The sequence below is a fragment of the Aplosporella prunicola genome (assembly GCF_010093885.1).
Source record: "Aplosporella prunicola CBS 121167 unplaced genomic scaffold K452scaffold_42, whole genome shotgun sequence".
Lineage (NCBI taxonomy): Eukaryota > Fungi > Ascomycota > Dothideomycetes > Botryosphaeriales > Aplosporellaceae > Aplosporella > Aplosporella prunicola.
Genome location: NW_022983570.1, coordinates 30,359 through 55,251, shown reverse-complemented (window position 1 = coordinate 55,251; position 24,893 = coordinate 30,359). Strand labels below are relative to the sequence as shown.

General features: G+C 52.0%; 10 protein-coding genes across 10 annotated transcripts; 4 read left to right on the top strand and 6 right to left on the bottom strand.

Moving 5' to 3' along the window:
• Positions 1–608: 608 nt before the first annotated feature.
• On the top strand, positions 609–1,855 carry K452DRAFT_302583 (uncharacterized protein; the record flags this gene model as incomplete). Its single annotated transcript, XM_033542611.1, has 2 exons — positions 609–974; positions 1,112–1,855. 2 exons carry the CDS (start codon positions 609–611, stop codon positions 1,853–1,855), a joined length of 1,110 nt encoding a protein of 369 aa, XP_033392356.1.
• Positions 1,856–2,050: 195 nt separating this feature from the next.
• Positions 2,051–3,957, bottom strand: K452DRAFT_279687 (uncharacterized protein; the record flags this gene model as incomplete). Its single annotated transcript, XM_033539426.1, has 4 exons — positions 3,730–3,957; positions 3,463–3,680; positions 2,725–3,415; positions 2,051–2,664 (listed from the first exon to the last, which is right to left on the bottom strand). Exons 1-4 carry the CDS (start codon positions 3,935–3,937, stop codon positions 2,051–2,053), a joined length of 1,731 nt encoding a protein of 576 aa, XP_033392355.1. The 5' UTR covers positions 3,938–3,957.
• Positions 3,958–5,080: 1,123 nt separating this feature from the next.
• Positions 5,081–6,819, top strand: K452DRAFT_258800 (uncharacterized protein). Its single transcript, XM_033538478.1, has 7 exons — positions 5,081–5,220; positions 5,269–5,296; positions 5,344–5,418; positions 5,477–5,616; positions 5,663–5,858; positions 5,905–6,108; positions 6,156–6,819. Exons 1-7 carry the CDS (start codon positions 5,168–5,170, stop codon positions 6,780–6,782), a joined length of 1,323 nt encoding a protein of 440 aa, XP_033392354.1. The 5' UTR covers positions 5,081–5,167; the 3' UTR covers positions 6,783–6,819.
• A 3,537-nt stretch (positions 6,820–10,356) lies between these two features.
• On the top strand, positions 10,357–11,552 carry K452DRAFT_127689 (uncharacterized protein). The gene is made up of 2 exons (XM_033535257.1): positions 10,357–10,390; positions 10,442–11,552. The coding sequence occupies exon 2, from the start codon at positions 10,556–10,558 to the stop codon at positions 11,294–11,296; it is 741 nt and encodes a 246-aa protein (XP_033392353.1). The 5' UTR covers positions 10,357–10,390; positions 10,442–10,555; the 3' UTR covers positions 11,297–11,552.
• A 968-nt stretch (positions 11,553–12,520) lies between these two features.
• On the bottom strand, positions 12,521–13,591 carry K452DRAFT_127675 (uncharacterized protein). The gene is made up of 2 exons (XM_033535255.1): positions 13,524–13,591; positions 12,521–13,465 (listed from the first exon to the last, which is right to left on the bottom strand). Exon 2 carries the CDS (start codon positions 13,243–13,245, stop codon positions 12,610–12,612), a length of 636 nt encoding a protein of 211 aa, XP_033392352.1. The 5' UTR covers positions 13,246–13,465; positions 13,524–13,591; the 3' UTR covers positions 12,521–12,609.
• K452DRAFT_302578 (uncharacterized protein) lies at positions 13,309–13,696 on the bottom strand (the record flags this gene model as incomplete). The annotated part of the gene is made up of 2 exons (XM_033542610.1): positions 13,309–13,465; positions 13,524–13,696. The coding sequence occupies 2 exons, from the start codon at positions 13,694–13,696 to the stop codon at positions 13,309–13,311; spliced, it is 330 nt and encodes a 109-aa protein (XP_033392351.1).
• Positions 13,592–15,425, bottom strand: K452DRAFT_127674 (uncharacterized protein). Its single transcript, XM_033535254.1, has 2 exons — positions 15,264–15,425; positions 13,592–15,211 (listed from the first exon to the last, which is right to left on the bottom strand). Exon 2 carries the CDS (start codon positions 15,074–15,076, stop codon positions 13,880–13,882), a length of 1,197 nt encoding a protein of 398 aa, XP_033392350.1. The 5' UTR covers positions 15,077–15,211; positions 15,264–15,425; the 3' UTR covers positions 13,592–13,879.
• K452DRAFT_127679 (uncharacterized protein) lies at positions 15,165–15,856 on the bottom strand. The gene has a single exon (XM_033535256.1). It carries the CDS (start codon positions 15,770–15,772, stop codon positions 15,254–15,256), a length of 519 nt encoding a protein of 172 aa, XP_033392349.1. The 5' UTR covers positions 15,773–15,856; the 3' UTR covers positions 15,165–15,253.
• Positions 15,857–16,794: 938 nt separating this feature from the next.
• K452DRAFT_313001 (uncharacterized protein) lies at positions 16,795–19,907 on the bottom strand (the record flags this gene model as incomplete). The annotated part of the gene is made up of 4 exons (XM_033543614.1): positions 16,795–19,105; positions 19,141–19,275; positions 19,322–19,343; positions 19,379–19,907. The coding sequence occupies 4 exons, from the start codon at positions 19,905–19,907 to the stop codon at positions 16,795–16,797; spliced, it is 2,997 nt and encodes a 998-aa protein (XP_033392348.1).
• A 1,029-nt stretch (positions 19,908–20,936) lies between these two features.
• On the top strand, positions 20,937–21,526 carry K452DRAFT_302575 (uncharacterized protein; the record flags this gene model as incomplete). Its single annotated transcript, XM_033542609.1, has 3 exons — positions 20,937–21,055; positions 21,106–21,415; positions 21,482–21,526. The coding sequence occupies 3 exons, from the start codon at positions 20,937–20,939 to the stop codon at positions 21,524–21,526; spliced, it is 474 nt and encodes a 157-aa protein (XP_033392347.1).
• Positions 21,527–24,893: the final 3,367 nt, after the last annotated feature.

The following is a 24,893-nucleotide window of genomic DNA, read 5'->3' as shown; positions in this document are numbered from 1 at the left end:
ATGTCTAGAGTATTTCTGGTGGCCGTCCCGAGCTTTGGGATCTTCTACTTAATCACAACCCGCTTGCTTTACCGCTAGTAAACCCATTCCAATTGGCCGGCGTCTCCAAACACGATGCGCTTCAGGCTATAGCAAGAGTTAAGAACATAACGCAAGATCCACTGAACACCGAACAAGCTATTGTCATTAATAGAGTTCTAAACCTCCCTTCGCGTCTGCAAATTATCCACTCATATGGTGGCATAGGAAAGAGTTACACCGAGTATCTTCTTGCTACCATGTATGCTCAAGTAAACGTGGTAGTGGTCTTGTCAGCACCCACAAATGCGGCTGTAGGACACATTTGTGAAGAGTTTCAATCTAGTTTACCCGGTGAAATCCAGCCACTCCAGGTATTGTCGAACATGGTCAGCGAGGACAATGAGCGACTGGGAACGGATCGAAAAGACATGGATGATAGCCTTGTAAAGGCAGTTCTCGATGACGGTTCCCTTACCGCTTTTCTCGCACATTTAAAGACCACTACCAAGCTTCAGCGCAGCTATCGGGTTGGAAACGTCTTGCTGTATCAGACAATACATACATGTCAAACGGGATTTATCGTTGTTATGGCCCAATACTCGATCAAGGGTCGTCTTGTAGGCCCTGAGCGCGACATGGCACAAGAGCTAAAGAAGTTTCTTAAACAGCTTTCCGATCCGACTGCGACCCCTTACGCAAAATTGAAACTTGAGACGATGCAGCAGTTCCGCCAGGCTCTCTGGCTCGTTCAGGAACGCATTGTGGCCACAGCCCCACTGGTCGCATGCACAACCGTCACCGCTGGATCCAAGATAGTGCATCAGAACGTCGGTCGTGAGTCCAAAGGCCTAGCCATAATAATCGATGAAGCTACTCGGGACCGTGAAGTCGACACATACATCCCACTCACTGCGCCAAGCACGAAGGTTGTCGCGATTCATCTTTTCGGAGATGTTGGGCAAGGCCAGCCTATACACACATCAGCAGGTGGATACAACCAATCCGAAGCATTTAATGAGTTCTTGTTTCGCGGAAAGCTGTCCTTGATGACACGCCTGGTTGACAGTGGGTTTCCTCATATTGTCCTCAGACGAAATCCCGCATGCATCCAATCATCTCTTCATTCCCCAACAAGACGTTCTACGGCAAGCAATTGTCTTCAGATTCAAGTGTCTTTCCCCTGCTTCAGCTTAAGCTTGCTGTTGCTCTAAAGCGCATTCTACACCTTTCTCCTGACGCTCCTGACGACAAAGCTCGTCTTCACTATGTCGAAATACAAAGCTCGAAGCTGCGTAAGTCTAGCCAATCTTACTCTCGCGCAAATCTGGAATATGTCGAATGGGTTATGAGAGCGATCAATGACCTCCACCATGTTCTCATGAGTAGCATGTCGAGGAATGTCATGATCCTCACACCTTACAAACGCCAGGCCGCTGAATACTCTATGGCATTTATCGAAGCATACCGACGGTGGTATCCCAGTGCTAAGGATATCAACATGGACATGGTTCCTCGTGTCTTCACCGTAAGCTCGGTTCAAGAGAACCAGTCCCGGATTGTCTTCTTGGACCTGGTGAACATCAGTGCAGAAAACAAACGCGACTTTGGTTTCTTGGCTGACGAGCACCGGACCTGTGTGGCTCTTACAAGGGCCCAGGAAGTTTTCATCATTGTCGGTGGTCCCTTCGAGGGTCGGAAGGCCTCGAGCTCTTTTACTCTACTTGAATATAAGAGTCTTCTTTCCTCTGACGGTCGACTTCTATCGTTGAAGGCCCCGCCACTTTCTCGTCCAGTGCCGAAGGACTTGCTTGGCGATACTGACAAGCCGATTTAGGCAGTACGGCCTGTAGGCGGTTATGTAAAACGGGTAGATGATGATTACTTGGGAAGCAGGGGGGTTCAAGCTTTGCTGTTATATTTTCTTAAGGGGCTAATATCGAATGCATGGATTTGAGATTACCGTCGTTGGCTCGTAAGCTTTCTTTCCGATCCGTTACCGAGTTCCGAAAGTGCCATTTTCCGGAGTTGTTCACTTCGCAACCAGCGTCCCATACTGCGGCGCCTCGCCCACGACCCCCACCTCCTGCACATATGCCTCATACTCCTTCAACAGCTCCTGTAGCCTCTCCCCCTCCTCCGCCGCCAGATCCCTTGTCTCGCCCGGATCCGCCTCCAAGTCATACAGCTGCCACGCGCTCGGTCCATGCGGCTCAGGCACAAATGCCGCCTTCCACTTCCCCCGCCTTACCGCCATCCGGCCAAAAAGCTCCCAGCCCTGCACAGCATCCTCGGCGTGGATACGCACGTCCGCATCGGTGGGGTTGCGCGTCAGGTACGGCACCCACGAGACACCACGCAGGGGCGCGACCGCGCGGCCGCGGAACGGTGCCGAACCGGGGTGAGGCACGTGTGCGAGGTCGAGGAGCGTGGGCGCAATGTCCATGACTGTGGCAAAGGCGTGGGAGATGCAGGATGCGTGGTCGTTGGTTAGGGGCGCATAGGAGAGGATGAAAGGGACCCGGATCCCGCCTTCAGTCGCGAAGAACTTGTATAATCGGCTCGGAGCTGTCGCGGCGCTAGCCCAGTGCGGGCCATACCAGGTGTAGCTGTTGTGATTGCCGATATTGGGGATGCTGTTGTCGTCTGTTTGGGCGGTCTGTTAGCTTCCATTGGTAAGTGGTCAAAGGGCAGACAGGAGCTCACAGTATTTCCGGATGTGGTCGAAGATGTTCTCGTTGATGACGGGGATGGCTTCTAGCAGAAGTCCTTCTGCGCCGTTGTCGGACATGAAAAGGACGAGAGTGTTGTCTAGCTCTCCCGTCGCCTCCAGCTTGTCAAGAACCTGTCCGATGCAGGTGTCCATGCGCCGCACCATGGCGGCGAATACTTCCATTGTGCGCGAAGAGTAGGCTTTTTCGTCGGCCGAGAGCGTCTCCCACTCTCGCGACAAGAATCGCTCTTCCTTTGGCTCCAAATCTTGATGCGGCGCCACGACGGGATGTGGCACGACATGCTCAGGAACGAGGCCCATTGCTTTTAGCTTCTTGATGCGCGACTGCCGCAACGCTTCTGGCCCGGCATCGTATTTCCCACGAAACACGTCAATGTCCTCTTGTGGCGCTTGCAAGGGCCAATGCGTGGCGGAAAATGGCAGATATGCGAAAAAAGGCTTCTCCTTGTCTGCGTCGGACCGCTCGTCGAGGTATTGCACCATCCTGTCTGCGAAAGCGTCGCTGGAGTAGAAAACCCCGTCCCGCCCGTACCTCTCTGCCAGGTCCTTCGGCGCTATCTGCTCGTCGTCCTCGACGTACAAGACAGTGGTTGACTTGAATGGACGCGGCTTGCCGTCTCCATCCTCCAGCTGTGGCTCCCAGCCGTAGTGATTGGCGGCTCCCTGAATAAGTCAGTACGCGAAGTCGGAAGCAGAGCGTAAATTCGTACAGGAAGCAGCGAAAATGAACGATCGAAGCCACGCGCGCAAGGCCACCTCTCCCGCGGCAGTCCGAGATGCCACTTTCCAGCCATCAGTGTCAAGTATCCAGCATCGTGGAGCAGCTCTGGAAGAGCAGCCACTCTATCATTGAGGTATCCTTCGTATCCCGGCTTGCCACGTTGGAACTCTGTAATGTTCTCGCCCATCGTACCGATCCCAGCAATGTCTAGTGCTTCTGTCAGCACGAACAACAAGGTAGATCCTATGGCACGTACGGTGGTCGGTTCCAGATAGCAGCATAGACCGTGTAGGCGAACATGCTGCAGCTGCGTGGAAATCCGTGAAGCGCACTCCGTTCTTTGCTATCCGGTCGATGTTGGGCGTCGCGATCTCGCTGCCGAAGGAGCTGACGTCAGAGAAGCCCAGGTCGTCGGCGACAATGACCAGGAAGTTGGGTCGCTTGGGCGCATCCAGAGAACCCATAGTTGAGGTTGCGCGATGCGGGACAGCAGAAGGAGGAAATTGGAAGGAACAACCTAAGAGGTAGAACGGGGAGCTGGCTCGGTATTTACGGGTGCCGGATTGGCCTCGGCGGGTTCCTCAGCATGGAGCAGCCTGTGTGCTCGTGCATCGCGTTTGCAGTCAGCTTACAGGGTCTTGGTGGTGGCACCAACACACGAAAACGATGTCACCATTGAGCTACCTACCTTGGCCATTTTCGGCAAGTGGGGTGGGCGGGTGCAAGGTCCAGGGCCGGCCTATCAGAGGGCACGGGGTTTACCCCATTGCGCCTCGCTAAAACCCGTCAACGACCAGGATTCTCTCCACGGCTCCGTGCCCCAATCTCAATCACATCATCGGAACTTCAGAAGATGCAATTGTCAATGCTCCGCCTCTTTCGCCCACCCGCGCCCAAGACGCGTCACTACCTCCGCTTCAAATGCCGGAGCGCTCCATGGCAGGGTCCGTTTTGACATTTGCCAAGCAAGCCAGAAAACCGCCGCGTTGACTTGTCTTCCGATGGCACAGTGCGTGCGCATCGCGGCGTTTGAAGTCGCTGCCACGATGTCGTCCGAAACCAGAAAAAGCCCATCAACAGCTGTTTCCTATCTCAATGTCATCTCCTTTCGTCTTGTTTTTTCCCAGTGCCTTGCATGAAGAATCCAGAGCGCAGCCCTTGCTCAGATCCATTCAACTGTCGTACTCCTGCCAATCAACGTGAGCTTATATCCGGCGGATGCTCCCCTATCACGGACGTTAGTCTCAAAATCATACCGCCGCAACGTTGCTTGGAGCACGCCATCGCCCTGGTCCACATTTGCCGAACCTCACACTCGGCTCTTGGAAACCACCATCAGGATCGAGTCGCATATTCGGTGTGATCCTACAAAAAAGCTTGCATGGGCAGCCATGCAGCCGGTCGCGAGGTCTCCACAATGGTGCATGGTCTCGACCGATTGTAATTACTTCAAATATTTCCCTACCACCGTACTACCAATCTCATCCCTCATTCTGCTCTTGTCATTCCTGCAATAGCATCGCTGCACCATGGAGCGAACCACTAATGCAGGCACCCCCGACGTAGAGAACTACCACGTATATTACGAAGATGGAAAGCCTGCCATTACCGACAGTGACACTTCTTCCAATCACAATGTCGACTGGACGCCCGAGGAAGAGAAGAAGCTCATCAGAAAGATTGATCTGATCTTGATGCCATTATTGATCCTCCCTTTCATGGCTCTTCAGTTTGACCGAGGAAATATGTAAGTCCCCTGAAAATCGAGAATGCGACGTCTGCTGACCATTATAAGCGGCAATGCCGTGACGGACAACTTTTTCGTATGACGACCCCACCCACCTAACCGTATAATATTGACCATTTTCAGGAAGATGTCGGTATCACACAGAACCAATTCAATGTCGGTCAGCAGCTGCTGTCAGCCGGTATCGTCATCTTGGAGGTAAGCAATGCAAGGTTAATCTAGCGGACCACCCTCGTGGGACTAATGCGCTGTGTAGATCCCCAGCAACCTGGTTCTCTACCGGCTCGGCCCTCGTATCTGGATCAGCTGCCAGATCTTCGCGTGGGGGCTTGTCGCTACGTTTCAAGCTTTCCAAAAAGGTCTGGGTGCATTCCTGGCCACTAGGCTCCTGCTCGGGTTAGTACGTCCATACTGGCAACTCAACATACTCTAACAACAGCAGATTAATGGAGGCTGGCTTCATTCCCGCTTCGCTCTATGCAATTACGACATGGTACAAAACGAGCGAGATGAGCACACGGTTTGCATGCTTTTTCTTCGGCAATTTCGTCGCTTCAGCCTTGACAGGTGTCCTCGCTTATGGGATCCTTCACATGCGCGGAGTTGCCGGCCTTGCTGGATGGCAGTGGCTATTCATCGTAAGTCACCTCCTCCAACGGCATGAACCAAGCTGACCAGTCGTAGATTGAAGGCCTCTTCACCATATGCACGGGCTTCCTGTACATTGCCTTCTTTCCGAAAGACAGAGACCATCCCATCCCATTCCTCAAATTACAATACTTCACTGAGAGAGAGCGCCACATAGCTGTGCAGCGGGTCCTAACGGACGACCCCAGCAAGGCCCCAGGTAGCCACAAGTCCATCACCATGCGTGAGTTGAAGTGGGCAGTAAGTATTCCGCCACCCAAAAACAAGTTCCAAGCTAACTCTTCCAGTTATCCGACTGGACGCTCTACCCACACTGCCTCCTTACGATCTGCGCTCTCGCACCAACAAGTAGCTTTACATCCTACGGCCCCAAGCTCGTCATCTCCTTTGGCTACCCACGCCTGGCATCCAACGCGATCTTCTCGATTGGGCACTGGATCATGCTGTTCACATCACCCGCCTTCGGCTACTGGGCCGATAAGATCCAAAAGCGCGGGATCACAGTGACAACGGCGCTGCTACTGTGGTGGGGCTTCACGCTCGGCTGCCAGATTACGGATGAATCGAAAAACTCGGCCACGCGGCTGGCCATGATGATTCTGGCAGTGAGTTTCTCCCTCGTCTGGCATCCGCTCAATAGTTCGTGGCTGGCGATCAATACGCGCTCGCCTGCTGATCGCAGCATCAAAATGGCGTGTATTGTCATGTCGGCGAACTTGGCGGGAATTATTGGTAGCCAGTTGTTCCAGCAGGATGATGCGCCGGTGTATCGCACTGGATGGAAGCTGCTTGTTATATTGAATGCTTGTGGTGTGTTCTTCTCGCTGGTGGCGAACGGCCAGTACCGCGTTTTGAATTGGTTGGCAGAAAAGAGAGGCGAGAAGGAGGAGGAGCGGAGGAAGTATTATTTGTGATTGCGGTAGTTGGGAGAGTGGTTTGCTGTATGTATATACCCTGTGAGCGTCATGATAGAGATGGTCTTGGCTGTTGTTTTGTTCACTGTGTTCATCGAGCCAAGGAGGAAAGATGAGTGGATATGCTTGCCTTCAGCGAAGAGTTGTAAAGCTATTAAAACAAAGAGTGCATGACGACCACACAGAAGGTCCTTTCAGCTCTGAGTAAGTTGGTATATCGCAATCACAAGAAGCCGTGCTACCCTCACGAAACGGCTACCCTTAACAACATAGGAGATTTTTCTGCTGCAGCAGAAAGACATTCTAAACAGTATACAAAGCTGTACTGTCCCCACAGTTCAAACACTTGTAACAACACACGAAGCTGTTCATCCAAGCACAAAACATTCATATGTAACTTGTCCGCGCCTAGCATAGCTTCTTCGAGCATGAATGCATGCAAACTGACACAAACCCTCCCATCCCTACACAGTACTTCCAAAAATATGGCCTAAATACCGGTTTTGGCGCGCTTTTGAATCTATTACACCTGATGGCCATGGAAAGGCCGGTATGCTGGAGCGGAGCAGTCATTCACGACGAAGGATGCAATCACTGCATGAAACACGCGCAATTTCAAATGTTTCTTGGTAGTAGTGTGGATGTGTTAACCTCCCTTCATCCAAGACCGCTAGTCACCGCCGAAGAGTCCAAGGTGCTAATGTCCAGTGTCCACCATCTTGCCATGAGGAGTTAGAAAAGAAGCCCATACGACTGTTTTTGCTCACGTTAATACTTGTGAGCCCTTTTCGTTGCCTCGATGGGTTCGACAGGCTTGATGTTCGCAAATATGTGGTCACTGTCGTCCAGGCGTGGTTTCTTTTGGCGTGGTTTCTTTTGGCGTGGTTTCTTTGGGGTGTTGACCGCATTGTCTGGCAACCGCAACTTCGGAACCCAAATACCCGATATACCTTCTGGGAAGGTAACATCATCGTCAAAGCTCACCTCTCTGGCAGTCTTGAATCCGTCTCTAACAATCCCGGCATTGGCGATATTGTTCTTCCAATAAGACTGTTCGTGAGTTGGAGAGTTTCGCATGTCTGTTAGCGCGGGAAGGGCAACCTCTTCCCATAAGCAAACTGCAACCATGATGATTGTGGTTGTCATAAGCCTTCCGATGTGGAAATCGTTAAGGTTCGCCTCTAGGGCGACGACATCAGATACCGGGCTGTAGAATGCTGCATAAAGATCATCCGTCAACCTCCGTTGCCAGAAATGCACAAGGTCATTGTCTTTTATCTCCTCATATCGGCGTTCGGCCCGTGGCACCGTGTTGTACGATGCGTATGCTCGGCTTGGTGGGTAGGGGTTCAATTTTTCCACCGTTTCAATCAAGGCCGACACTCGGATCTTCCACTGGCGTTGGATGCGTTTGATTCTAGCTGCTCCAAAGCTCTGCTTGAAGTCGTCTTTTGACCATGTCTTCTGGTGGAGAAGTTTTAGCGCATTCAAATACGCCAAGCGGCCGGCATCGAAGGCATCGAACAAGCGCTGAGAGTAGTGCTCCCGGGTTTCATTGTTGGGGGGTGGTGATTGGTTTGTGCAGAGCCCCAGAGCTACCCGATGAGAATCCAGTCTCATGTTCCGCAGAGAGACAATGTAGTCGAAGTGAGTGACTTCAAACACAACCTGGAGTAATGTCAGTCTACAATCCTGCTGCTATTATGAGTATAATTCATGGAGTAGATCTACCCAGTTTGAGAACCACGAATTCCAGAGGTTTTTCGCGTAGACGGGAGGAATTCCGATCATCGTCCTTTGCCACCCCTGGGCCGCATTGGTAAGTTTCGATAACATCAACGGCGTTTTCATGCAATTGTCGATGGCATCCGGCGTGAGGTCGTTATTGGTGAAAAAGTAGACCTTTGCCACGTCCTTCTGGCCTTTTTCCGTGGCGAGCAGAGGATTGTTTCTATCAGGAACGACAGGATAACCTGCTTCCGGTGCCCGTACCATAATCTTGTTCCTTCCAAATCTTTCCAAATCCGACACCCATGTGTCTGGTAGAGGCATTGGTAACACCGGCATTGGCGGTTGAGTGAGATCACCCGGTGAGGCCATGGCGGACTAGATCAAGCCTGCTGTGGCAGCCGATTCCCTTCAGGAATGCATGAGTGCAGCACGATGCGTGCGTTGAGTAGCCGGGCAGGATAAAGTTGTTTGCTCAAAGTGGAAGATCCAAGAAGTTAGGAAGCGGATGAGTCGTGGAGAGTGTCAGATGCGTTGTTGAGGTAAGTTGGGAGGTTAAGAGGATGCGAGGCAGTGAGGCACCCTTGAGGAGGGTTGGAGTCGCGCGACCGTCTTGGAACTGTTTGTTGAAAGTGGAAGACCCAAGAAAGCGGGAAGCGGATAACTCGTGGAGAGTGCCAGGTGGTTGCTGAGGTAGGGTGGGAGGTTGAGCGGACGTGAGAGAGTGAAGCACCCTTGGGGAGGGTTGACGACGTTGAGAGACCGTCCAGGTAAGGTTGATGAAAACCGAAACTTAAGACTCAAAGATCGGTCATTGGGAACTAGACCTCACTTTCAGACGGAAGATCTGTTGCATGAGCAGCAGGTCACAGTCAGCTGGAAGAGTTGAATCTTGACTTGACGTTGGCAGTTGGATAAGTGGTTTCGGCAGCCAGTGGCTAACCATTGAGGCGGATAGGGCGGCTGTAGTGAAGTTTGGTTTCGGCGGCTAGAAGCTGGCCGGGGCACACTCCTAGACAATCGCCCAGTTGGAGTCGCGCAATCATCTAGGAGTTTGCCGAGGCAAGAAAGAGAGTCGGAGGCGCGGCTGTATATAAGGTAGAAAATCCGGCGGTTTCACTTCGGGTCTCACTTCACTGACAGGCCTGCCACCCCATACATGGCCACTTCTGCATATCCCAGATACATGATTCAAGCTGTCTGTAAAGGAATTTTTAGCCCATCCCTCTTAAAAAGCGCTTGAGCTTGGTTGAAGTGCCCTACTTTACTCCTCAACTCCTCCGACTTGCACTTACGCTTCTTGGCATGCTGTTGCTCCAAAAGCGTACTGCGAAAGGAAGTCCTTTTGTATGTCAATTGCAAAACGACGTCCTTTGCTGTCGACTGGTGGGTCCAAGGGTCCAATGGCCCGATTCGCGCGGCGCCAGACGCGACCGCGTCAACCACGAACACGAATCTTGAGCGTCGTAAGACGTCATAACGGGCGATCTGATGCCCTGATCAACGCGCCTGCGACGACCCCGAAGCTCCAGATTCTCATCCACCTACTGTTTTGTCAAGGCCACGACGCCGCTCCCACCATGAGGGCCAGCTCATTCGGAGCAGCAAGGCAGCATCGTACTCAAATCTCCACGTCAGCTCTCAACCATGGGCCCCGACCCTCATCCTCATACTCACTCTCAGACCGAGCTTCTTCATGATACCACGAGCGCCAACCTTCTGGCTGAGCAGCATCTTCGTGACCACCCACATTCCGAGCACTTCCATACCTACCTACCAAGGGCGTCAAACCTCTCGCCGAGCAACACCTTCAAAGCCACAATGCTAGTCTTTCGCGGTTCCTGGTCGAGCGGCATTATAACCACAACGCTAGCCCTGGTGTACTCTGTCCTCCCTATGATGCCTAGAAATCCGACTGACGAGCCCAGAAGCGCAGGAGGGGCAATTGAAGACCGCCGTGCTCTCGCAGCCGACATACTCACGCGTCCTCGATCGAGCAACCACGAACCTTCGAATCGTCCCCACGCCCTCGCTGCCTCGTGCCCATGTACCTCCGAAAAGCCCACGCACTTCGAGAAGTCTTCGCGCTTTGCGCAGTCCTCGCGCCCCCGAGCCGCACACTCATCCTCGCAGCCCATGCACTTCGAGCAACATTGGCGCTTCGAGCAGCCCTCGCGCATCCGGGCGCATCTGGCGCCTCCAAACCGCCCCGCACGCCACCGCGCCTCCAAGCAGCTCGCGCGTCTCCGAGCAACTCATACCTCTCTAACAACCCACGCGCCTTCGAACAACCCATACGCATCTATAACCCTCGCGCACCTATGCTGTCATCGTGCCCTTGTGCTACCCTCGTCCTGAACAGCCCACGCACATACAGACGAGCCTTGAGCGTCCATGTGAAGGCCAACGCCGACATTAGCATATACAACTGCAAGTATCCCCCAAGCAAGACCTCTCCCTCCAGCATGTCCCCTCGAGCAAGCCACATTTCATTGATACAGACTGCCACTCATCCCTCCTTCGCACACTTGGAAGCCACGACCGAAGAGCTCACCACTAAAAATCAAATACACATACCCATGGCTGGAAATCGGTCAATCCAAGAACAGGCGCGGCAATGGGCAGCTGTCCGGCTCTTGCAGTCTAGCACGCTAGATTCAGCGTTTGTTGTAGTTTGGTGCTCCATTACTGACCGCGCAACATCTCAACGACGAGCCACTCGACCACGCACGGTGCACATCACAAGAGCTTGCCATGGTGGAGACGACTTGTGTCTCAAACTTTGATTCTGAGAGTCTTGTATCAAAGATTATATGGTGTCTCAAATCACTCTCGGCTCGTTCGGCAGCTTTTAACCAGCGCACTCCTACGTCCTTCATCCCAAGCCCTCTCTCCCCCCTTTCCCGCTGTCTCGTCCCGTGTTCATACAACGTCCCAAATCGAAGTTCTCATACCGCGGCCTCTCTATTTCGCTTTATGTTCATTGTGTCTCATTAGCCACCTGTCTCAGCTTGCACAGAAACCAGGTCGCCAATCTCCCCGCTCACTGCCTGCTAGCACCAAAATGGGCTGCATCCCTGGCCCAGCGGGTCGCCCGACTACGCACGGTTGATACACGAGGCCTTGGCAGGGTTTTGAGTAAAGGACTGTTCAACTGATGCCAGGATGTAAAGTCGTCCAGTCTCGCCCAGACGAAGCCATGACTTGACAGACCGCTATAGCCCACCGTCCCTCACAGTCTGGCGAGCTGAATGGACCGGGACTGTCCGTCGGGCTACAGTCGGGCTGTTTCGCGATATGTCATGGGATCTTGTCATGGTGTTGAGTGATTGATACAAAAAAGTGCTACTCTGCCCACATTCGCGCCCACCCCCGCACCCCCGCGCCCCGCAAGCTTCCTCGCCCAGCCCTGGAGGGTTGATTTTGGGCGTGAAACAGGCCTCTCGCGATTGAGCAGAGAGCTTGCGAAGACCGCTCAGTGCGTGCGGCAACTGGCGACCGCGCGCTCGCGCTCGCACGTTCGCGAATATTCGCCAGCGCGTGCCCGCGGCCTGTTCAGCGCATTGTAGCGCTCGTTGCTCGCGTCCCCGCGGCTCCGCGGGTAGAAGTAAATCGCCGGTTTCCCTGCCAAAATAGGCGTGTTAGTTCCACTGCGTGAGCTGAATATGACTGTAGGGATACTCACTGATATATATATATATTGGTCGAATCGGGTCAAATACTGCTCAGTGATGGTGATGTCTTGGCGTGGTCTTGAGTACTCAGTAATAGCTAAAGCTCTAGTATCAATCCATACGAGCCGTACAAAGCCACTCACAAAGCCATTGAGGGTATTTTGTGCATAAAGCGTTTTATTCGTGGTTGATGGTCTACCTACTGTACTGTACTATCTACGTGAGGCTACCACGATCTTCCGACTAGCAAGCTGGTCATTCAGCAAAGAAAAGTCCAACATAGACACCTATCTAAGGGATGCCCCAGTGTCAGTGACGCCGATCGTTCTGACAAGTCCTCACCACCAGCTAGACTGGTCATTGCCATCCTGCTCCTCCGGACCCTTCAATCCCCATTCGTTCTCAGCTTGCTTCGCAGCACGCGTCTAGTAGTTGTCATCAGCATCAAGGGCATCCTGGGCGTCCTCGGGATCACCGCGCTGGAAGTCATCGCTGTCGGAGATGTCAGATTCTTCCTCATCAGTGCCAGTACTAGCCCGAGGCTCGCCAGTGGTAGTAGAAGACTCGCCAGTGTCCCAACCTCCGACGGCTTCCGTATCAGGTGCAGAGGCATCCCAGGGAACGGCCTCACTGGAAGCTCCGGCGGCGTCGGTGTAGTTGTAGTAGCCGGAAGCGTTGCCGGTGAGATCTGATGGAATAGGGCGAGTCCGCGTGGGTGCAGAAACGCGCTGGTACCTCCCGGGATCGGTAACCAACAACTCACTCTTGTATTCCAAGACAGCGACCAGCTTGGATCTGGTTGCCTCGGATTCTTCATCATCAAACTTGGAAGACTTCAGGTCGTTCATCTTTCCAGCAAGGGATCCTCCGACGATGGTCAAGACTTGCTTGGCACGGGTGAACGAGACACAAGACCGCTTCTCTTCACTAACGAAGCCCATGTCAGACGGCTTCTCGGCTTCCGTAACCACGAGGTCAAAGAAGACAAGCTTAGCCTCCTGTCCTTGAGAAGAGTCGACAGTAAGGACACGAGGAATGTATCTCAGGTCAAGGCTTGTCATGTTGGGATACAAGCGACGGAACAGGTCAACGAGTGCAATCCTGAGTTCTTCAGCTTGGCGTCTTTAAGGCGTTTTGATAAAGACGTCCTTAAAGGTTTCCTCCTTGAAGACCGGGCAGAGCTTCTCCATGACCATGGTGATCCACTCAACATGCTCCAGGTTCGCTCTAGAATGTGTGCGTGTTGACTTGCGGACAACCGAGTCCTTGACCTCGATGTACCTAAAGAGTAGAATTTGTTAGTGTCGCGTTTCTTTGGATGCATAGAGAAAGTGCTTACTGCAGGCGGGCTTCGGAATCCGTTGCACTTTTTCCGATGCCAAAAAGGTCCTTCATCGCTGTGGCGAGCTTCGCATCCAATGGCAAGTTAGCCTTGTTGTGTGAGGTGAGCTTGCCTCCGTAGAAGCTCCTGTTGGGATACTCGAAGATGACTGGGTTCATGCAATACTGCATTAGGAACTCAACAGTCGGGAAACCAGCCTTCACAAGCCGGTTGGTCAGCGAGAGTTTCCCTTGGGACTTAAACTCATTGTAGGATTTAGTCGGGAAGCCAGCCGAGGATGACAGATGCACAGGGTCTTCCTGGGTGAACACCGCCGAACAGGAAGGTACCGGTTAGAGGCTTATCAAGCTTCATCAGGGGATATACGTGTCGGCCTCCCGATCACGCGGTGCCTCGTCGATCGTGTGGATCAGCCCCTTGAAGTTCCTTCCGGCGTTCTGTCGGATCATGGAGCTACCGGCATTAACGGTTGTGCTAACAACAACCGGTGTGTTCGCAAGAACGTCGGCCTGCACCGCCCTCAGGCATTGCCGGTACTTGCCACGGTCCTCAGGGTCCCATTCTGCGTGTGGCTTCTCATCGGGGTTATGCGCGAGCTCAAGATAGTGCTTAAACTCCTTAGCCATATCAACAGTTTCACCGTATGGGTTGCCATTCTTATCGTTGTACTGGCCCAACACTTGAACAAGACCGTTCTTCGCGCGATGAATTGAGACCGTAAGCAGGTCGTTGTCGGGGACCAAACTTCTCGTCTTGGTGTCTGACCGCTTGAACTGGTCGATGAGACTAGCCATCACCGTGTCGGAGTCTTCGTTGGTAGCCGCGTTGCCGTCTCTGCGCTTTGTGACTTTACCAAGGAGCTCGTCCTCGTCGTAAGTCGTACTGGCGAGCACGCTGATTGGCTGTGGTCTCTTGGGAAAGCTCGCCGCATACTCCTCGCAGATGCGGTCAACCGCAGTGTTCGTTGGCGCCGTCATGATGGTGACAACTCCCACCGACGCGAACATGAGGGAAAGGATGATTTCGATACGTGTTTTACCCATGCCTCCGGCGGCTTCAATTATCAGGAAGGCAGCCACCATGATGAGGACTCCCTTAAGGAATTGCTCTTGTTCCTTGTTGAGGTAAGAGGTGAAGTCCGTTGTGTATTCGCGTAGGGCCTTCGCTGCATCTTCTTCCGAGACTCCGGCCAGCTCGAATGCGTTGGTCGTGGGTAGCGAGTACGGGTCCTGCTTAAGAAGAACAGGCCATAGGATCCGATGACCTCTCTCCACGTCCCAGACCAGGTGTACAGCATCCATCCTCCGGTGGTAGGTGATACCGGAGTCTACAACGCTGAGTCTCACGTCATACTCCTTCGCTTCTTGATACTTCGTAGAGGGAACCGAGTCCTCCCTAAAGTAACCGACGTTCTTCCATTTGACAACGAGAACCAGATCCGCAGATCCCGCGTTGACCATGTCCTCTACTACAAAGCAGAGTGCAGTCTTGGCGGTCTTCTCTTGATCGGGTTGCCATGTCAGAATCACCTCGGTCATGGGTTGGAGCATGCTTTGAATGTCAAAAAAGCTGTCGCGGTTCCGGAGTTGTACCAGAGCAATGACGTGACGTCCAACGGAAAGAAATTTAACGCCGTGTTGGTTCTTCTCGAACTGCTTGAAAAGTGCAAGCTGCTCCCGATACTCCTATCAAGAATGTCAGTTTGTGCGAGCGCGAAAGGACAAAAATCAGACTTGCTTCTCGACGTCGAAGGCCAGTTTGACCTCCGCTTCCACTGGATCGATAAATTCGGGATGACCAGGGATCGGCATGTGAGGAGAGCCGTGCTTGAGCCTGGCGGACAGCTTCTTCATGTTGTTGGCCTGCGCATAGACAGTCCCCTTCATGCGCAGATGTTGAGCGTAGGGAAGACGGGGACGCGCGGGCATGTTCATGACATCTTTAAGAAACTCCCGGCCGTCCAACGTCTCATTGTTCTCAAGACACTCACTCTGCTTCTTAGTGAGTAGAAGACGAAGGGTGATCGTCTTGGATGCGGGCTCAGCCAGCATCCTGAGAACCTTCATGTATTCAAGCTCCGTGTCGCTCAGCTCGTTGGACGCATTGTCGATGGGAACATTGAACATTATTCCCTTTGTGCAAGTGAACTTGACCTGGAAGTAAAGGTTGTCCGTTACTTTGGACACCTCGGGATTCGTCATGCCTTGGTGGGACATGTGGTTGCTAGGGTTGTAGGCGTCGTCCATCGACACCGGCTCGGGACGTCCTTCGGCTCATCGTTGAAGGTGAAGTCGAAGGTTAGGTTGGGGTCGGTGCCTTCCTGGTACCGAATTGCGACACGAAGTCCGCACGGTGTGGCCGGGTCAGAGGACAAATTGCAGTAGAGTGCGAGAAGAAGCACAATCTGATTGTCACTCAGAAAGCTCTCAGCCATGAGCTCAAGAAAGTCTTGGCATGGTGTTGAAGGGTTGGTGACGGGGCCGAGAACGTGGTGATGGGTGGGAAAGGTGTTCAGGGCCGTCGCAAAGCAAATTAGTCAGCCTTTTAGCCCTAAGTCTAGGCTTCTTTAGGTAGCGCGTCGGCGCTTTCGGTGCCCATTTCATTGACCACGTTAAATCGCGCCTGGCCGGGGGGCAGACCGTCGCGCCGACGGGCTACCCAGCGACTAGGCGACTTTGCACTCTGCATACGTTCGAGAGTAGTATTACGCTAGATAGCTGAAATAAGTCCTAGATAGTTTATTTAGCCTTTTTTCAACTACTTAACTAATCCTTTAATGTATACTAAGTACGGTCTACTATACCTACGAAGTGCTCCTTAGGCAGCTATAATAGGCTATCACACTACGGTTAGTCGTGGCTGTGTACCTATACAATAGTAAAGAGACACTTGGTATTAGAGCATTTGGAGATACATGAAAACATAAATATACGAGGACATAGGAGGATTCGAGAAGATACGAGGGCACAGGCAATACAGATTATAATAGTACTCTATATAAGAACGAGAGTATAAAGATAAAAGGCTGAAAAACAAGTCATATACCCATGAAAGTATTGTATCACGCGGGGTACGCAAACAGTTAAAAAGAGTTCAGGATCATGAATCCCTATACCTATCTAGCAGGTTTTGCGCAAGTGACTATCTAGTCCAGTGCAGGTGACTATCTACTTCCGGGCAAGTTTGAAGTGTCTATATGCTCCTGGGTAATTGACTATCTGCTTCCGTGCAAGTGCATGCAGCCTATCTACTCCTGTGCAAGTGCTATCTACTCCCGAGGGCACCTAGCGAGACGGTGTCCGCGCTCGCCACACTTGGTACACTTGGGAAACTCGTCAGAAAGACCAATAGCCTCGACCGTATCACGACCTCCCTCGATGTAGCGGCCCTTCTCGACTTCCTCCCTGACCATGTAACCACGCGATTCCAGAATCTTGAAGATACCAGCGTAAACATAGTTCACGTCACCTGGCTGGTATCGCGCGCTGTCGGCCATAGTACGCTTGTCGCCGATGACAATGAGTCCATCCCGGGGCCTCGAAATCGCGGCGTTTAGTCTGCAGGCATTCTGGACAAAGGGGTAAGGCCTGTTGCCTTTACCAGCAGCCACCAAATCAACTATCACGATGTCGTACTCAGCGCCTTGCGTGGCATCGATTGTGACGGCAAAACGCTGATTCTCCGCGTGGTGGGCGAGACGTTGTCCGTTGTATGGTGTGACAATCATGCAGGAAGTTGGATGGATGCCGTATCCACTCATCTTCTCAATCAGCTGGTTGGTCCTCAATCTAAAGTCTGGGTTGACGCCCGACTTGGTGCGGCGAGCAACTCGGAATGAGCTGTCGGCAATGTCGACTGCGATTGCGTTGGCATCGGAGATGCCAAACTCGTCCTTGACGAATCGCCGGAAGGACATCGCGTGGAGGCGCGTGTTCACCGATGTGTTCTTTCCATGTACGATATCACCTCCGTACGATAGCTCAGACCATAGATCCGCGATGTCGGAAACAGCACGTGACTGGATGTGCATGGATACCGACGGATAACCAAGCTCCATAAGCCTGGTCATGAGGGGGAGCTTCAGCTGAAGATATAGCTCGTTCGGCGGGATAGAGCCCTCAAGGATCATAGGATTATCCTCTTGGGTGGGGACTTCCGCCTGGCGCTGATTTTCCGGATCTTCAATGTGCCTAGGACATGACATTACCTTTGCTTGAAGCTGTTTTGGGTCGCCGATGAAGACAAACCCCTTCGCCTGGCTGTTGTTTGTCAGGACCATGACGGACTCTGGCTCCTTCATTTGGCAGGCGTCATCCACAACGACGAGTGACGGCTTCAACCAGTCCAGCTTTTTCAAATCGTTACTGACGATTGTTGTAGCCACAATAGCCTCACTAGACTTAATAACCGTGTAGACCAACTTCTTAAGAGAGCTGTCGAACTCAGAGGCCTTCTTCTTGGCTTTCTCTTTGTTAAGGCCCGACCAATTGCTTGCCGCCATCCTGGCGAGATCGAGCAGATTCTTCCATTCGGGATTCTTGATCAGCAGCATGGCTTGTGACTCAACGGTGTAGAACTTAACATCAGGCGAAATTCTGTGGTCCGTTAGGATGATGTCAGCCTCCTTCTTAAATCCAGAAATCATCTCAGTGTCTTCTTGAGAGTCATCCTGATCAGAATACAGAGCCACGTTGAGGCGGTCCGCTTCTTGGTCGAGTGACTTGGCCAAGATGCTGAGCTTCCGCTGGAACATGTCCGGGACTGCGGTGCTTCCTTCGGAGGAGGGCCGGCAAATGAGTTTTAGTTGCTGACCAAGTCGGTTGATGACTAGACTGATGCATTGTAGGCGCAGAGTCTTGCATCCACGGTCGTTTGCGCGTTTGACCAAGACATTGGCAGCATAATTGCTGCCAGTGAAATAAGCAGTGGAGGGTCCAGTGGAATTCTTGTTTGCCATCTTGTTTGCAACTCCCAAGATTGCAGCAATCTCGGTCTTGCCTGTTCCAGGAGGACCATAAATGAACGCAAGCCGATTTGTGAGCCTGCGTGTCATTTCGAAGGCGGCCACTTGATCTGGTCGGCCAATCATCATCTTCTCTACCCGATTCGCCTCTTGATCCGAAAGACCTTTAAACAAATCAACCATGCCTGAAGAATGGAAGTCGCGGCCGATCAGAATCCGGCGCAGGTCTTCGGCATTTTGGTCTTCTGCCATCTTGGTGAATGACTTGAAAACACATCGCTCGTTGTTGTCATTGCTTTCAGGCTTGACAAAAGCTTCATGGGTTCGACATTCCTCGAGCTCAAAGAAAGAAGTGTTTTGAGGTCGACCTAGAATGGCGTTGGACAGATAGGTGTCGTTGTCTAGGGTAAAGTACAGACATGTCTCATAGTTGCTGAGTGAATAGGGGATAGTGACAGCAATAGCTTGGAGTGGTTGCTGCTTGTAGCCCTTGGTGCCTTCAGAGTTGTCCCAGATCGTGACTACGTCACCGAGTTTAATGGGATCCGAGTAGTTATCAGTGTCAAAATTAGACTTGACGAACAACCATCCACGAGTGTAAGTATGGGCGCCGTGCCTAAATAACTTCAGGCTTGTAGGATTCCAGATGACTTTTTGTCCGCTGGTGTAGCTGAGTACTCTTCCATAGTCTCATTTCGGAAATCTGCCTCCCGCTGCATAGCAGCGCACATAGTCCGGGCGTAGTCGGGCCAGCTGTGGAAAGTGTGTCTCGGAGGTACAGCAAACCTGATGTTCAAAGATTGCATGTAGGGGAACTCATTGAACTGCATACTGAGGTGGGTTAGTCCGGCGTTCTATTGGGATTTGGGGAATGAGAGCAATAGCTTACGTGAATTTGACTTATCGTTTGCAAGCTGATACTTGGCCGTAAACTCCCCGCGATGGTTGTGAGTCGTCAAGACGCGCTTCAGCTTATCTAGCTGTGACAGGATGCCATCATTACGTGCCGTGTAGATTTCGACGTGCGATGCGCGAGCCAATGATGAAAGCTTGTGGTAGTTCGAGTTACTAACACTGCCCTGGACCAATGTAGCGTGGCCTAGCCCACTGACTTCAGCTCCGACGTCGGTGGAAAAGGTTGTGGCCATGAGCTGTCCATCCTCATGCTTGGCTTTAAAGTAGTTGAAGCCGGACAGGCTTTCCGGGAGGTTGAACTCAGTCTCCACCGAAAGTTCGACATTGTCTTCAGAGTCGCTGAGACGGATGGTCTCTCCATACCAACGAAGATAGACGTAGTGGGACGTGTCCGTTCCGCAAAGCTCATCCAAGCGATGACGAGTGAGGCTGCTGCGATCGACGTCAAGGCGCACACGAACGCAGATTTCAGATTTCCATAGTTCGTGTACATTCCAGTACATCAGGGCGGTCTCCGGGCCTTTAAGCTGCAGGGTTTGCGGTTCGCCATTGTTGTCTAACCAAACGACACCAGCAGTCTCCCGGAATTCGAGATCAGGTTAAGGCGAGGTGTCTAATTGTGGTAAGCATTGCTGAGGTAGCAAGGATGAAAATATTGAAACTTACGTCAGTGTCCGAGCCTTCGGAAGCTTCGTCGCTCGTAAAAAAAGTACTTAGAAAGTACTGATATGACCACGCCCATGATTGCGACGTCGAGGCTGGTCAGTCGGAACGGGTAACTTTGCTGAAAGGTGAGGTGAAGGGAGTCTCAGAATATGGGTTCCGTGAAACATGAACGAAGCAAAGAGCTTCATGCAATAGATTCGGCTTGACCGGCAAGAGCAGAGAAGTGGCGTGCCTTGCAGACAGTTGATAACTGACAGAAGGCGAGGTTCAAAAGAGAATGCCCATGAAGTTGTGAGAAGGAAGGCGAAAGGAACGGAGGGCACGAAAGATACAAACAGCCCGACAGTCCGTGCGTCCTGCGTGCGTGCACCAAGCTTGCCGATAGCAATGTTAAGAGAATAAAGTAATTCTTATTGGCCGAGCTAGTGAAGTGTCAGGCTGTTAACTAAGTAGATGTGTTACCGCCACGGCGCCTTAGACTCTCAGTACTTTAACAGTACCAATTTCTGGAGCCATTTTGAATATCCAGTGAACAATATACGCCCGAGGTGATGGTACCTACGAACTTGTACCTGGATTTGTTTGCTTGCGTATCATGTATGCCTGAAAGACTTGCGCATGTTTTTTTGTTTTCATGTCTACCAACCCTTTACGCTTTCACAGACGTCAGTTTGCTCGGCGTTTACTTATCGAAAGAGGCTAGCACAACTATTTAGGCACATCTGTCCCTCAACAAAGCAATATACCATTGTAATCTTCGTAAACCTTCATCCTTCTTCCAATCTTCCTTCATACCAACCGGAATCCTGCATACCAATCCTGCCGCGCGCGCGCCAATGTCAACCAACAATACTGCTGAGGCCAGGATGGCGGCCACTCAACAGCACGCACAACGGGAGCAAGCCCGCGAGCACCTGGCCATCCTCAGGTCACGGATGCAGTTCAGGAACGACCGTGCGGGCGCAGCCCGCTGGCAGGAGCTGAAGTAAGCACGAACACAGGCACCTACGAAAGCGCATCCTGACAGGAATCTAGGAAGAAGATCAACGAGAGCATCGAGCAAGTATTCGCGGAGGGCGCTCACAGGAACAACACCCTTGACGCAGCACCATCCGTGTCTCTCGACAAGACGATCGTCATTCGGTGCGACCTCACTGTTGGTGAAGTCCACCAGACCGTCTTTGTCTGCGTTGAACACGGCGCTCAACTCGAGCAAGCTGCGGTTGAATGGGCGAAGATTTGTCACGGCAGGAACTATGAGCGCGAACGGCTGCTTCCAGAGTCTGAACTTAGTCCCTTCCACTTGGAAGGTACACACTTCCTACGGACCGATACGGCTTTGCAGGTAAGTTGTCTGGGTTCTAAAACTTTTGAATTAGCCCGATCACTGGACATAGGCTAACAGCAGCAGGTTGGTTTCAAGAACGGTTCGTTTATCAAGCTCCTGTTGGTCTGAATGCGGCTTCCCTATGCAAACACGAATCTTTGATAAAGCTTGGACGGGACATGATCAATTTGACGAGGCGGAGAAGGCGGAGTGAACGGAAGTGATACTTATTAGCTCAGATAAGCACTTAAACACAACTATGCTCCCCTCTTGTCTCCCACCACCGTGCCCCATACTTGAGCATCGCAAAAGTTTACTCGGAAGTGCCAGACTACCGTGTCCAAAGCGTGGGGTCTCATTGAAGCTATGACGTGTAATCAATTACTGACATTGATCTGAGCATAAGCACTGCATGAAGTCTGTAAGTCCCTGCATTTCCCTGACGAGCCAAGACTATGAAGTCCAACCAAAGTGACTTGCTAACCAACACCCAAAAACTTGTCCTTTCCACCCGCAAATCCTTTCTCCCCATTCATCCATAGCGCTTTGTCTGCATCTAGCTCAGAGCGCATCATTGCAATGACTGAGGATGCCTTGCATTGTCAGCTTCCGCCGTTAGGTCCTGTGAGCCAGCCTGAGATGTGGTGTTGACCGAGTCGGAAGAAGCGAGTTGTTGAAGCGATTGAGGAATTGGTCCGTCAACATGTTATGTAAGCGAGACGACAAGCTAGATCGAGATGTTTGAGACGCGTTCTGGTCAGCTGTCTTGGAAGTGGGCTTGAAGAAGAAGTGAATTAGTTGCGAAGGCCAGCACAGCGAGCTTTGCCTAAGGCTGAAGGCTCATCAGTGACCATTACCCGTGGCTTCAAGTCCCATTTCGCGCTGGACAACTTAAGGTAACCTCCTCTGTCGGAATATTGTCGTTAGTTAGGGCAGATGGCGGCCTGTTTGAGACGCAAGGACCTGCTTTTTGAGCGTTCGAGCTGAGTATGAGGTGGAAACAGGAAATCCATGGTGAATTAACTGAGTGGATTGATACTGAAAGGCGAGACCGCAAAGCAGTGGTAAGTATCGCTCAGTTCTGTCGCTGGATCTAGCTCAATACTTTGACCTTCTAGCCGGACAGAAAAGTGGTCTGCTAGGCTGAAGTAGGCGGCGAAACGGCTTGTTAGATTGAAGTAGGTGCCAGAACGGACCACGGTCAGCCTTGTTGCAAGTGAATCATGAAGTCTCGTGGTCGCCGCGGAAATCAGAATGGCGTTTTTGGCAAGATACTCAGGTCTCACACCTAGATACTCGAGCCGGACAACTGAACGTTTCGATAGGCTGTAGTAGGCAGCCGAACAACGCACAAAGCTGCAGCAGGTGACATACCTTCAGCAAGATGATGGGCGAGAAGAGAAGTTGCCGCAGGCTGAAGCCGCAGAGTGTGGTTTTGGCAAACAGCTCAGTGAGAGGAGAAACAGCAGCAGCAGACTGAAGCCACGGAAGGAGTTTGGGTTTGAAACCTTAACCTGGAGCGGTCCGCTAGGCAGTCGCAGCAAGCTCCAGCGCAGCCCTCAAGATCGCAGAAGCTCATTCAGGACCGCAGCTTTAGGTGAGTAGTAAAGTCGCTACAGACCTCAAATGACAGAGAGAATGCCTTCGACAAGAAGCTCTGACTAAATCCTCCAGTGACGGAGTTGTTCGATAGGTGGTTGTAGCAGGCGACAGAGCATTCTGCAAGATGGCTGATGAGAAGTGAAGTCGTTGCAGACCTTAGTCGACAAAAGGTGCTTGTGGCAAGAATTGCAGACTTGAATTTGGAAGTGACGGAAGACCCGATGTCCTAGTCATCGTCATCGCAGTCACCGTCGTCGCAGCCATCGTCGTCGCAGTCGTCATCGGTATCTCCATGTGCCGTTGTCTTGCTATGCCTGCGGAGATGAACCTGATGTTGCTTCTGTTGAATTGGTTCAGGCGACGGCGCTGGACTGGGAAAATCTCGAGACGGACAAGAAGCTGACATTGACTGGATGCAAGTATCCGTGAAAGTGTGGGCTTCGTTGAGGCAATGCAGACTTGGTTGAATCGGGTTTGTCAGAAGAACAAGGAATTTCCGGCATGCTGTTATTGCGGGTAGTGTCTGGGCCGTGCGGAAGCGGACAACAGTGTCGCGGATGAAATTGAGGTGAAGGTACGGTTCTTCTGACAGCGCCGAACCTACCGAGGGGTTGTCTCTGGAAGCAGACAGTGGAACATGTTGCTTGAGACATTGTCGTATGCATCTTGGTTGACTGGAAACGCAGCGCGGAGCACCATGGAGGCGATATGGGGGCCGGCCTTTGTGGAAGCAGATGGTGAGGTTTCAAAGACTAGTTGCTCACTGCTTGAGGTGCATTGTCGGGACAAGTTTTTGGTTTACGGCGTCCAGTGGTCCAGTGGTACACCGGTGACCCTCTGGAAGCTGAAAGCTTGAGGGAAGTTGTCGTGTTTCCAAGATACAATCTTGGTGGGGGTGTTTAATTTGGCAGCGAATAGGCGTACCGTCGGGTTGATACAGCCAGTATCATAAGGCAAAAAATAGTTTTAGGTCGGCCAGAAGCAGGACCATAGCCCCTCTGGAAGCAGACAGCGAGGCTTCAGAAACCAGCCAGCACCGTGCCACTTGAGGGGCGTTGACGTTGTGGGTGTGAGGAGCAGGAGAGAGTTGCAGCTTGGGCGGGTTTTTGGGCTGGAGCTGACGCACGGACTGTTCGGCGGAACAATGGTCCGGGCCGTTCCGCCCGCCGCCCTGCAGCCCTGCAGCCCCGCCGCCTGAACACGACGTCTCTTCCAGTCACGCATGACCAACGGGCATACAGCTCAACCTTAGGGGCAAGCAGCAGGCTATTTAAGCACTCCCCCATTGCGACATCGCGCTGCGATCTTGGCCCCACACTACGCGTAGCTGACGCCAGCCTCTCACTGCTCCTTCTCTAGCCACTTACCGCCGCCTCCTTCTCTACTACGCGCCTACTGCAAACGCCTGCATCTGTCTGTGCCATCAAAGTCAAAGCCGTTTCCAAGTAGTCACAGCATGCCCCTTTGCATGCGCGCAGATTTCTTTAGTCCTAAATGATTTGTCTGCCTTTCTAGATGTTCTGCCTAGCCCTTGACGGCATACTAAGTAGAATCTACTGTACCTACAAAGGGCCCCTTAGGTAGTTATGATATGCTGTTACGCTATGGGTAGTAGTTGCTAGGTGCCCATACAAAGGAAAAAGATACCGGATATAATAGTATCTAAGAACATGTAAAGGCACGAATTATAGGACTACCAGAGTATCCTACAGAGGTACGAACATAAAAGATTCTAAGGGTATAAGAGTACTTATAAAGATATAAAAACATAAATGCTCTAAGAGTAGAGAGTATATCACATAGTTCTGCAGTATGCCATAACGTGGAGCTAGCAAAATATCTCGAGGGGGAAGGCAAATCATCCAGTGTCTTTGGATAAATTGATAATCATCTG